Below are 12,929 nucleotides of genomic sequence, written 5' to 3'. Positions count from 1 at the left end.
GACCCTTTGCTATGACACTTTTTAAATTAGCTCAAATGCAAAAAAAGTCATTCAGTAAGTCCATCTTAATGCAAGGAAGATCTCGGATAGTTCCAAATTCCAAAATGTGATTTTGGAATTAATATGTTTGTTTTTACAGGATCTCTGATTTGCATAGGAATAAATTACACACTGTGTGGATCAGGTTGTCATTACAAACTAAGCCAATGGAGAGGAACAAAACTGTTCAGGAATGCGACCCTGAGGCATGGGGAGACTTACAAAATCTACAAAGTTGAATGGAAGAGAGGAAAAAGTACAGTCGATGGGACATCATCTCAGTCACTGTACAAAATTGGTCTATAAACAAAGTGGTCAAAAAGAATCCCTTAATGGAAAATAATCTCTCATATCCATAATTGTGTTTGCAACAATGAATTCAAGTGATACAGCAAAGAAAGTGGCTGGAAATGTGTTTTTTGGTTTTACTACAAAGTATTAAGTTTAGTGCAAATGCAGCATGCAATGCAGTTTCTGCACTATCCCTCGTGTGAAGAATAGTGGTAGCTGCATCATGTTATGGGTTATATTTGTCATCAAAATTATGGAATTTGCTGAGTTGGTGAGTGACATCCTAATTCACACAGTGTGTAATTAATTCCTATGCAAACCACATACTATAAAAACAAAATATATTAATTCCAAAATCACATGAACTGTTTTTCCTTCAGGTTTTCTTCCATTTTTTTCAATGTTGCAAGCAATGTATCTGTGTATGTAACGGTGGTTTCAAGTGGACGGACCCAAGTGCAGAAAGGCGGCAGGACTCAGAGTTGCAAAGATCAAGACTGAACCACAGGTGGAGGATACGCCAGGCTTATACATTGGACAAGAAATTAGGCACAGGTGAAATTAACAAAAAGGAGGTGAATAAAGGGAAACAATAAAGGAGTCTATGGCGGCCTCTGGTGGCCAGTGGAGGAAGCAGCAGGTGCTAAGAAGGATTCCTCACAGCGTATTTCTTCAATGTGTAGGCAACAACTCTCCAAAATAGTCCTACCCGGAAAAATAATAATAAAATGCTCATTACAACAAGCAAACATTCTATGAGTATGTGGGGGGGGGGGTTCTTGGAATGTAACATTCAATGAAATTGCGAACACATCCTCCCATCGCTCCATCCAGTTCAATCCAAACCAGATTGGCTAAATCTAAAGAGGCGTGAGAACAATGCGATTTGGAGGTATGGCTACGCGAGACTACCCCCTAACCTTAACAACATTCTAACCAATTCAGAAACTGAAGTTTGCAGGCCCAGTGAGTCCCCTTAGTCTGTACCTTCAATAGTCTCATGTTAAATTACAATGTGAAGACGGACTCAACTTGAATACTTGAATAATCAATATTAGTAGTGTCATTTGAGCACAGTTAAAACAAGGTGCATAAATTCACTAAATTGGCAAGCACACAATAGAATGTGTAAAAATGTTGAATGTAGAATGTAGGATCAAGTACGAGTTGACAACGGAATGGAATTATTTGTGTCTATTCAGAGATGTTCTCAGCATATAGAAATACAGCATATAGAAATAATACAGACAGGGCATCATGCCTTCAGACAACATCAATGAGGGTGGGTTATTCCTTTCCGTATCGATGCTCTAAGTGTTTAAGAGTGAGCGGAGTCTGCTCCTCTGTCTCTCTGGTGCACCTCACCAGGGACGAATGCTACATTTCAGAGAACACAATCTTGATGCTATATAAAGTGTGGGCTACATGTAATATTGGATCAGATCCATTTAGTTATGCCTGTCTGCAGGGGTGGTAAGTAACGAAGTAAAAATACTTCGTTACATTACTTAAGTATTTTTTTCGGGGATCTGTACTTTACTTGAGTATTTTTTATTTGCTCCTACTTTCACTCTTACTCCACTACAATTTTGACGAAAATGTTTACTTTTTACTCCGATACATTTCCCCATGCCCCCTCCCAAGTATTCGTTACATTTCCAATCCGATGGAAAAAAAAGTTTCCTTTTTAAAAGAAAGCACGCAAACTCAATTTGCCACGATACGGCCCGCTCGCTCAGCAGCAGGTGAAGATGCTCTCGCTGCCGCCAGAGATGATGAAACGGACAGGGATCACCCATGGCCATATCTTAAGGATATGTTCGAATTCACCGAAGTCAAGGGAGAGATTCTTATCGGCTGAAATGTCTTCTTTGCCTGCCACGGGTGAACGACATTTCGGCATTCAAAAATTCACTCTCAAATTTGAGAAAACATATTGAGGTGAGCTAACTTTAATGTTACTATGTGCATTCATTTAGCTAAAGTTAGCTAACGACAGAGCTAGCTAAGCTAACGTTAATCACGTCTCCACCACCACTCCACTTAAGTCTGGCAACGTTAACGTTAGCTATCGATAACGTAACGTTATAAAGAAACAGTCGGTCGGATATTATATGATATGAATATGATAACGTAGCTAGCTAACGAAATTAAATGCAACGTTAGCGGTATCGTCAGGGTGGGATGGATAATTTTGGACTGAGAGTGAGCAAACGTTAGCTAACTTGGCTATCATTGCTAACTTGGACCTCCTCGCCATGTCAAATTGCTGGCACACTGCAAAAAATGAAATAAATCTTATCAAGTGAAAATATCTTGTATTTGGTACAATTAGTCCAATATTGAGCAGAATTATCTTGTATCATCTTATTCCACTGGCAGATAATTTTGCTTATTTTTGTAAATAAATATGTTAATCTTGTTTTCTTAAAACAAGATTAAATTGACCAAAATCAGGAAAAAAAACTTGAAATAAGCAAAATTATCTGCCAGTGGAATAATTCAAGATAATTCTACTCAGTATTGGACTTATTGTACCAAATACAAGATATTTTCACTTGTTAATATTTCATTTTTTGCAGTGCAATCCTTACAAAAAAATACTGCAGTTCAACTGCAGTTGTAATGATTACAGTATAACTGCACTTAAATATTACCGTAGTTGTTGTAATACTAATGATTGATTAGTATTGGTTAGTATTATGCAATGTTTTGGACACGAAAAAACGTTTTCACTGCAGTTCTATTTTTTGTAAGGGAAGCCACGTGTATAAGATTGTTATTGAGAAATTATGTTTAACAGTTTTATATTTAGGAAAATATATAATATATAAATATTATAAATTATATTTCTCTTTCTTGCAGAGAAAGCATCCCCATCAGTTAGAGAGTTACTCTAAATTGACTCAGAGTCACAGCAGCTCACAGAAGAGAAAGCTTCACGAAACACCTCCTGGCAGTGCTACCAAGCAGCTCAAGCTGGATATGTCTAGCAAGCGAGTGTCACAAGTGACCATAAACAAAGCAGTAATTAAGTATGTCATTGAAGGCCTTCAACCATTCAGTGTGGTGAACCTACAAGCATTCAAAGACCTGATCCAGGACCTCCAGCCCAATGCCACCATCATGTCACGTCCCACTCTACGGTCAAGTATAGCCGAAGCTACCAAAACTATGAAGAAGAAAGTGATTGCGGCAATGAGGGAGGTGGAATACATCGCAACCACTACAGACTGCTGGGCCGCCAGGAGGCGCAGCTTCATTGGCGTAACAGCTCACTGGCTTGATCCTGACAGTTTGGACAGGCGCTCAGCAGCCCTAGCATGCAGGCAGTTAAAAGGCTCTCACACGTTTGACGTTTTAGCTGGTGCATTAAATGACATCCATGCAGAATACCAGATTCGTGACAAGATCGTTAGAACAACGACTGACAATGGGTCTAATTTTATAAAAGCATTCCACGTCTATGGAGCCCAACAAGACGAAAACAACAATGTGACTGACACTGAAGAAGCAAGCTGCTCAGGTGAGGAAGATGAGGAGGAGATTCAAGAGGAGGAAGAGGGTGAAGTTAACTTCCAAGAAGTGACAAGTGTGCTTGATGAAGGCGATGGCATTGAGTATCATCTACCCAAGCATCAGCGTTGCGCATGCCACCTTCTTAATCTGGTGTCAACAGTAGATGCTTTAAAACATACAAAAAAGTGTCCAGATCATCATTTTCAAAGTGCCAGGCACTATGGAACAAGAGTGCGCGATCCGCTACTGCTGCAGAAACCATCGAAGATGCATGCAAACTTCAGCTAATACGGCCCAATGCAACTAGATGGAACTTGATGTTCTTCGCAGTGGAGAGAATAGTGAGGATCGTCAAAGAACAAGGAGAGGGAGCCATCCGAGATGTCTGCGCATCATTCAAAATTCCAATGTGAGTACTGTTTACTGATATTTTTTACTACACACTCACTAATTCCCCCATTACAACTTCCCCACTCATAACTACTTAAAACTTAACTACCCCAGTACAGTAACCCCACCCACTCACTGAAACTACCCCACACTAATCAACCCAATACAACTGCCCCACTCTAAACATCCTAAAGCCCTAACTGAACATTGTATTCCATTCTAAAGCTACTACCTAATATTGGATTCAACTATCTCACTATGACTACCCCAGACTGAATTGAAACGTTTTGTGTGTCACAGGCTCAATCCATCAGAATTGGCCTTCTTAGCAGAATACTCAGCAACCATGAGTCCAGTGGCCAAGGCTATCGATATTCTGCAGGCTGAAACCAACATACAGATGGGATGGCTTCTTCCCACTCTGACTCAGCTGAAGACAAAACTGGATCGGATCAAGCCATCCTTAAAGTTTTCCAAGCCACTTGTTGATGCCATTCAACTAGGTTTGAAGAACCGCTTCAGCGAAATCTTGGAAGACCCAGAACTGATTGCAGCCGCCATCTTGCTGCCAAAATTCAAGACGTCGTGGACCAAAGACGAAGCCATCCTCAAAAACGGTAAGGAAAAGCCTGCTTCTTTTGTATTTAATAATAACAAAATAAAATAATATACCAGGGTAGGCTATGCATTCTATGAAAATACAGCTTGTGTTGCATGCATCCCTGAGGTGGAAGGTTTAGGCCTATGCTATGTCTCAGTTAACTGTCTAGAATGATACCATGGCTATTTGCCAAATGAGCTTTACAGTAAAGATTAGACCTATGAAAAATATGTACGTTGGCTGTCATTGACTAATGTTCTGAATGCAATTCTGTTAAATTTCTGCATGTGTATGGGACATGCATTGTTTTTCAGGACTGGACTACATCAATCTGGACATGGAGCCCTTGACGCCCCTCGGTAGCCCCATCGCTTCTGATGATGACGACTTCTTCTCGTCCATCAAGACAACTGCACAAGAAACCTCAAAAGAACTTGAGGGATATCTGGCATGCTGTGCTGACCACACCAGTCTGCTGAAGACCTTCCCCTCCGTCTGTAAAGTGGCCATCAAGTTAAACACGCCTCTTCCTGCCTCAGCTGCGTGTGAAAGGCTGTTTAGTATTGCAGGGCTTCTATTTAGCCCTAGGAGAGCAAGGATGGACTCCAGCAATTTTGAAAATCAGCTTCTGCTGAAGCTGAACGGAAGCTTTTACAGCCTTAAATAGTAACCTGTTTTACAAATGAGCTAGCCAGTCAGATTATGTGTAAAGAGAGAGAGCCTAAGAGTTTATTTTGAAGATATTTCAACTTAAAGGGATGGTTCACGCTCATTGCACAATTCTCTAATAGTTGTCTTACCTTGTATCTTTTACCTCTTAACTTCTGCTGCTTTCATGCAGATGTTAGTTTCATAATGTAATTTCAGGGTCACACACTTTAGGGCCTAGTAGGAAAGACAGTTATTAAAGAATTATGCAAAACTAAACAATGTGATTTGTGTCTGCTGCTACTGTGAGTTCAACCCCTATACTGCGTTAAGGTGCCAGTCAGATTCTGTGTAGCCTAGCCTGAGCGTTTCTTTTGAAGATATTTCAACTTAAAGGGAGGGATGGTTCACCCTCATTGCACAAGTCTCTAGTAGTTGTCTTATTGTCCCTTATGATTACAAATCTTATTGGCAGTGTTGTAATCTTATCACTTATTTTATTTGCAGTTTTCTGATCTGCAGGATTGTACTACTGTAGGATTTCACAGAGCATGCAAGTCAATGCATTCCTGTCCTCTTGGCACACACACACTTAAATAAGGGGGTGGGGGATTTACTGTAGATCTGTCTCTTTGTTGTCAATTGTCATTCATATTCAATTAAAACATTGCATATCACTCCCACAACAATTGGTCTGCTGATTTATGACTATTTACAATTAATTTGAATATTTACTTTTTACTTCTGGTACTTAAGTACATTTTAAATGTAATACTTTTGTACTTTTACTCAAGTGGTGTTTGAATGGGGGACTTTCTACTTTTACTGGAGTAATTTTTTAATTAAGTATCTATACTTTTACTCGAGTATAACTTTTGAGTACTTTTACCACCCCTGCCTGTCTGTAAGGATGGGTTGGCACTCGTTTGGTATTATTTCACAGTTTACAAAAATCCAAATTGAGATTGTTATACTAATTAGGCATCCATTTTCTTTCAGTAATTATTTAAAATTCTTTGTTTTGATTTAGGCATAAGTCGGCTGAGGCCAACAATATGGTAAAGTAGAGCACTACACTGTTCGATACTGGGTATCCAATCTGACCTGTCAGATAAGCCACTTTAGCATGAGCAGAGGTGGGGACTCTTGGAATCACAGAACTCCAGATATGCTCAATTGTCACAGTTAATCTCAAAACCAACACGGCCTAACTTGAAGAACCCAGATAAATCCATTCTAACAACTAGGCCTTATAAATATATAGCCAGTGGTGTTTCTAAATGTGCACCAATCTGGCTTTATACCTGGTCATAGCACAGTCTCAGCTGAAACAGATGAGACATCGATTAACATGTACCAGAGTGATGGCAACAGGAAAGTGTGGAGAAAAAAAGGAAATGCCTTTAAAATTATACCACCTCATCTGTAAAATATGGTAGTGGGGTGTTATGGCGTGGGCATGTATGGCTTCCACTGGAACTGGCTCATTGAACTCATTGAAAAGGCGCTCAGCAGGACCCAAAACATACTGCCATAGCAACTTTTCAGGACCAACATGTGGAAAGTTGTTTACTGGCCAAGTCAATCTCCAGATTTAAATCTTATTGAGCATGTATTTCATTTTCCTGATGATAACATGTTAGGCAAAAAGACCTCAAAACAAACAACAACTGAAGCTGCATCACCTGGCAGAGCATCACTAGAGAAGATACCCAGCATCTGATGGGATGAATGGGTCGCAGCCTTCAGGCAGTTATTGCATACAAAGGATTGTTGACCAAATACTAAACATAAGTGCTTAATTTGCACATACAGTTTGGTCCGGAAATATTAGAAAAATGTAAATAAAAATAGATTGCATGGCTTATTTGATGCCACAACAGAGGTTACTAAAAAATATATTTCATAAAAATACAAGTGGAATGAGAGCGGGGGAGGCCTGGCTAGCGCTATTGTTTTTAGCTATCTTCAACGGCTGTTATCAGAGACTGGCTTTTGTAGGTCTAAGGCATGTGTTTCAATCAGCACTGTCGTTTTACAATTTTTTTTATTTTTTATAAATGTTTTAACCAAAATTCATTACCATCTGTAGCTAGCCAACAAACCAAGCCAAAAAAATGAATTAAAAATCAGATTTTCTTTCTTTTTTATATACACTGTAGATTTACACTAAATAGGGGGCCTATGCAGAAAAGATGTTGTCATTTCTGAATGCATGGTTGAAAGTTGTTATTTAGTTTGGAAATGTTTGCAGAAACATGAACACAGAAATGAGCCAAATTAGAAATGAGACACTCACATTTGCTAAACCCAAAGTTTGAAACCAACAAACAAAACTCAGACAAGGCTGTAATATCAAGCAGTACGTTTACTAGGAGAAATCATCAGAATACAGTCACAGACTGCCAATGTATTATAAGTAATGATTCAGCATGGTTATTTAGTGACATTTTCAAGGGGAAATGCTACATATTGCCCCTTTAATTGGAATTGAATTCACTTCCTGAATTGATGTAAACTGAAAAGGAATTGACCCCTAACCCATTGTCTTACGACAGGTGGCGTCATTCCTACACAACACTCTGAGCCTCGGCCTCATTCCGTGCATTAACATATAGTATGTACATGAAAAAAGAAACACATTTTGTTTATTTCAGAACAAGTTTGCTGAGGTCTTGGGTTAGTATAGCCCCGGACTGCACATCTTAATGTTTGTACTCAACAGACTATATTTACAATTTACAAAACTGAAAAAGACTAAATTGTTGATGAATGAATACAAAGAGAATGTTACCACAGGTAACACATTTTCAAAGACTTTTGAGTCATTGAGTAGTTTGAGTCTTAGGAATTATGTTCTCTGATTCAATCAGTCCAGAGGTGATCCATACACCTCAACCTCACACAGGGTCAGGTATTCCGCTCTGCCTGGAATGACCACGTTGACGTAGCGACCCTCCATCCCATTACACTGGAAGGTTCTGGAGAAACCTCCAGGGATGGAGGAGATCACAGCACACCTGAGGAATGGAGCAGAAACTAATTAGTGACAAAGTGACAGTGAGGTTAATATTAACAGTTTGACTTACTTAAATACTACTAGTCTGAATGTGTTTGATATAAACAGAAGAAACTCCCACCTGGGATTGTTGTTGCCATTGTTGTCGTCCACAGAGTCTCCGATGAGGATCTCAGCTCCATTGAGTCTGTTGGGAACACTGTCCACTGTGTTGGTAATGGTCACAGAGAACACCTTGTAGGTCTTTAAAAGGTCCACTCGCCACCATGGGTTAAAGTTAGCTTTGGTGTGGGTACAGGACCCATCTCCATAAATGCCGTTCTGATTGCCATCAATAGCATTGTTAGCGAAACCAAACCCATGCAATGACGACTGTGTAGCCTTTCCTGCCATTGCCACATTTTTACCTGGACAGAAATGTGAAGAAAAATATATCCATTATATATATCCTAATATAACTTAGTTTGTTATAGACTGTCCATGCACTGCAATTTGTACATGAAATTTTAGTTGTTGAACCAATTATAGCAAGATATACGTAATGCTTTGAATTCAATATAAATATCTAATAAAAATGTATTCATATATATTACAAAGTTGCATTATTTTTAACATATGACTGAATAACTGAATGATTGTACGTATGCCTTTTAAAACTAAAGACCATCACTGTTCTGTAAATGGATATAACCCTTCATTACTTGTTTCAGTAGTAATAAAATGTATGATTCCAGAAAAAATGCAAGTGATATCCTTACCAGTTGGGGCAGGGTACCCATACACCTCCACTTCACAGAGCATCAGATATTTTCCTGATCCAGGAAGAACCACAGTCACATAACGACCCTCAAAACCTGTGTTCCACTTCAGAGTGAGAGATCTACCTATTGGAAGGGAGGAGATCACTCCAGCTCTGAAGAGAGTGGGAGAGGGTAATTTATAATGAATGACAATAATAACACATTTTATTTGTATAGCGCTTTTCATTCGGAAAAGCTCTTTAAAAAAAAATCGCATTAAAAAGTTAAAAGCAAAACAAATCAATGTCAACAATCTGATGATAAATCAAGGAATACGATTGCATGATAAAGATACAAACAAAGCCCTTTGTAAATCTACTGCCAAAGTTGATCGCTGGCCTTTACGTACCTTTTTTACGTTTTGTTTGTTTACAAGGATATACCCATATTTGGCGCTATTAATATAATATATGCCATTTAGCTTTTATCCAAAGCAACTTACATTGCAGTGAGTGCATACATTTCAGTATATATGGTCCCAGCAGGAATCAAACTCACAACCTAAGCGTGGTTAGCGCCATGCTCTACCAACTGAGCCACAGAGGACCACTATTAGAAAATGTAGCATATTTACTTTTTCACATTTTCAATGTGGCAAAACAGGGAAGCAAATCACAAAACTGTGTGCTTCAGTTTTAATTAAATAAAGGTGAAAAATGGGAGAGACAGCAGTGTTGAGCACTGGTGGGAATGTTGAGGGCAACTTCTGCTTTTCAACTTTACTTTCATTTAATGAAAGAGTCATGTTTCCTGTATGTTTTTTACTATCAAAACTGGTGTTAGAAAAAAAAGTGTTTTAATCTCCATTTCTTGGTTATACTATTATATAGTTTTCTCTTCCATTCAGGTTTAGTAGGGTAGATACAATGGTGAGAATATCTCAACATTTACCTTGTGTTGTGAACGCCATTATCCTGTAAAGAGTTTCCAATGCGGATCTCAGCTCCATTGAGAGATCCATCACAGCAGTCCCCTCTGCTAGTGATGGTGACAGAGGTGACTATGTATGTGTCCAGCAGGTCCACTCTCCACCAGGGGTTGGTCTCGGTAATAGTGTGAGTACAGGACCCAGCATGGAAATTTGAATTCCGGTTCCCATCAATGGCATTGTAGGCATCACTTTGACCTGACCATGGGTTACTGATGATGTTTGATTGGGTAGCTTTTCCACGCAAGGCAAGATTTTCTGCAGGAGGATAAATACAATTGTGTGAGTACAGAGCATGGACATGAACATCCAATTCCTTGTCATTTGTATGTGATGAAAATGTATTATTTTACAGATATTACAGCCATAAACTAAACTAGACACCAGCACCCAGAACTTTCCCTGCCCATAACCCTAATGGTTACGAGATATATATAATGAAAGCCCAAAGAGTTTTTACTTGGTTCCCAAATTCATCCAGTTTTAACTTAAACCTCAAAACCTCATACTTTTGATAGTAAGAGGTTGTGCCGTTCTCAAAGAATCTCAAAGACAGCATATTCACAAAAATAACTAGAATAAGTGATATTAAAGGAACATTTCACAGATGGTCACCACAACTCCACAGCAAGTTAAAAGTGGTATTTGTTGTCTAAAGAGCCAGAAAATATTTTTAAAATGTGTGCAAATAAGCGAGAAATACTTTTAACTTTTATCGGACAAGGAAGTATTATGTTTGAATGATGAAATCCTACAACGTCCATTGTGCTTTGCAGTTTCCACTCAGCCACAGAGGTGCTTCTAAGCTAAGATGCACATTAGATAGATGTATGTGCTAGCACGGTGCTTATGGATGTAAACAAACCAGGCCACTTCGGGAATAGTTGGCTCACTCCCAAATACATCACTCAGGCTAAAATCCTCAAACTAGCGATACACAGCGTTTTCACATGCCCACACATTCATAAGGTGATCTGGACAACAATTTTGAGGTAAAAGATCTGTGTGTTTACTTGGAGTATTTGCACCAATTGGTGTTCCCAGGAGAGCCAACAAGAGGAAGAGTACGACCTGTCTCATCATTCTGGAGGGGAAAGAGAGCAGGATAGATAATGTACACAGGGACACAGGGCAGGCACATGGGTGGGTTAAAGTTCACTCAGATGTTTTCCAGACCTCAAAAGTAGTCTAATGTCAAGATTAGTCCACATTCTACACATTTATTATAATTTTTGTCATTAAAGGGGCAATCTGGGATTTGATTATCAAACAATAACAAAGCGGTTTCGTCCTTAGACTAACACACAGAGACATGGAGACGCAAACATACAGGGCTATGGCCTCACTGAACAAACACTATTCAAACATTGATTTAGACAATTTCATGGATAGTAAAACAAAATACATCATTGCATATTATAACTATCCCAGGCAGTTTGTATTCTTATGAAGCAACAAAAACAATTAGGATTGTCATCATCTTACCTTCACTTTCAGAGGAATACTGTAAAGTCACTGTCAGTGTTGATGCAAAAATTCTGTAAACTATGGTGAATCCCACAGAGGTATTTATACACCAGTCGTTAGGTCAATGATCTTATGGTATTGTTGTCTACACGTAAAATGGCACGTGCTCTTATCAGATAGATAAGGCTTTATAATCTTAAATAACTGAAACGTGATTCCTATTTATGGAGAGACACAGGACTACTAGCCAATGGAAATGTGTTTATTGTACAATGATATGGAGGAGAACAACAGTAAGCATTTACTGGAAGTTTAGGCCGGACACGTGTGTCACAGACATTTGAAGGGCAAACAACTTTTGTCACTTCATTTCTTTACTTTTTCAACCAACACTTCAGATGTTTTGATTTTAGTTGATGACATAATTCATTCATATTGTTACAGATCCTGCAGGACTCCTAAGTTAGAACAACATTTGTCGGTTTACTTTGCTGTTCACACTCGCAGCCACAATGCTAACATTAAAAAAACCTTTTCAGTAACTTCAAGCCGGGCCATAGAGCATCGCAATCAGATTTCCATTTGTGCATATGTAAAATATTTCACAAGGATATTATTTGTATCAAAAAACATAACAACAAAAATCGTCTATTGGTGACAGGAGGTGACTATGCACAGTGCCCTGCTGAAGTATTGGGACAGTGAAGCATTTTTACTTGTTTTGGGTCTGTACTCCAAAAGATTGGACTATTACTATACTACTATTATAAAGTATAGATTGTAAGTTATTTATTTAAGGGTATTTTTGTACATATGTGTTTAGTCTTTGATCGATAATCCTTTGCATGCAATAACTGCCTGAAGTCAGTCAATACCCATTGACCCCCCCAGACGCTGGGTATCTTCTCTGGTGATGCTCTGCCACGCCTGTACTGCACCCATCTTCAGTTGCTGTTAGTTTTGAGGAATTTTTGCCTCACATCTTATCATCAGGAAATTAAATTCTTGTTCAATTGGATTTAAATCTGAAGATTGATTTGGGACATTGTCTTACTGTATGATGAAGTGCCATCCAATGAATTTGGAGGCATTTGCTTGTACTCAAGCAGACAGGATGTTTGTGTACACTTCAGAATACATTCTCCTGTTGCTGTCACCAGTTACATCATCAATTATGTTATCCAGTTCTAGTGGCAGCTATACATGCCCAAACCATAACACCCCCTC

General features: G+C 38.8%; 1 protein-coding gene across 1 annotated transcript; it reads right to left on the bottom strand.

The window, feature by feature from the left end:
- Window positions 1-8,357: 8,357 nt before the first annotated feature.
- On the bottom strand, window positions 8,358-12,644 carry LOC310811336 (uncharacterized protein; the record flags this gene model as incomplete). Its single annotated transcript, XM_083679457.1, has 5 exons — window positions 8,358-8,508; window positions 8,629-8,914; window positions 9,266-9,420; window positions 10,199-10,493; window positions 12,578-12,644. The coding sequence occupies 5 exons, from the start codon at window positions 12,642-12,644 to the stop codon at window positions 8,358-8,360; spliced, it is 954 nt and encodes a 317-aa protein (XP_083535583.1).
- Window positions 12,645-12,929: the final 285 nt, after the last annotated feature.

The sequence above is a fragment of the Argentina silus genome, assembly GCF_951799395.1.
Source record: "Argentina silus genome assembly, chromosome: 10".
NCBI lineage: Eukaryota > Metazoa > Chordata > Actinopteri > Argentiniformes > Argentinidae > Argentina > Argentina silus.
This window is presented reverse-complemented; position numbering and strand designations above follow the sequence as displayed.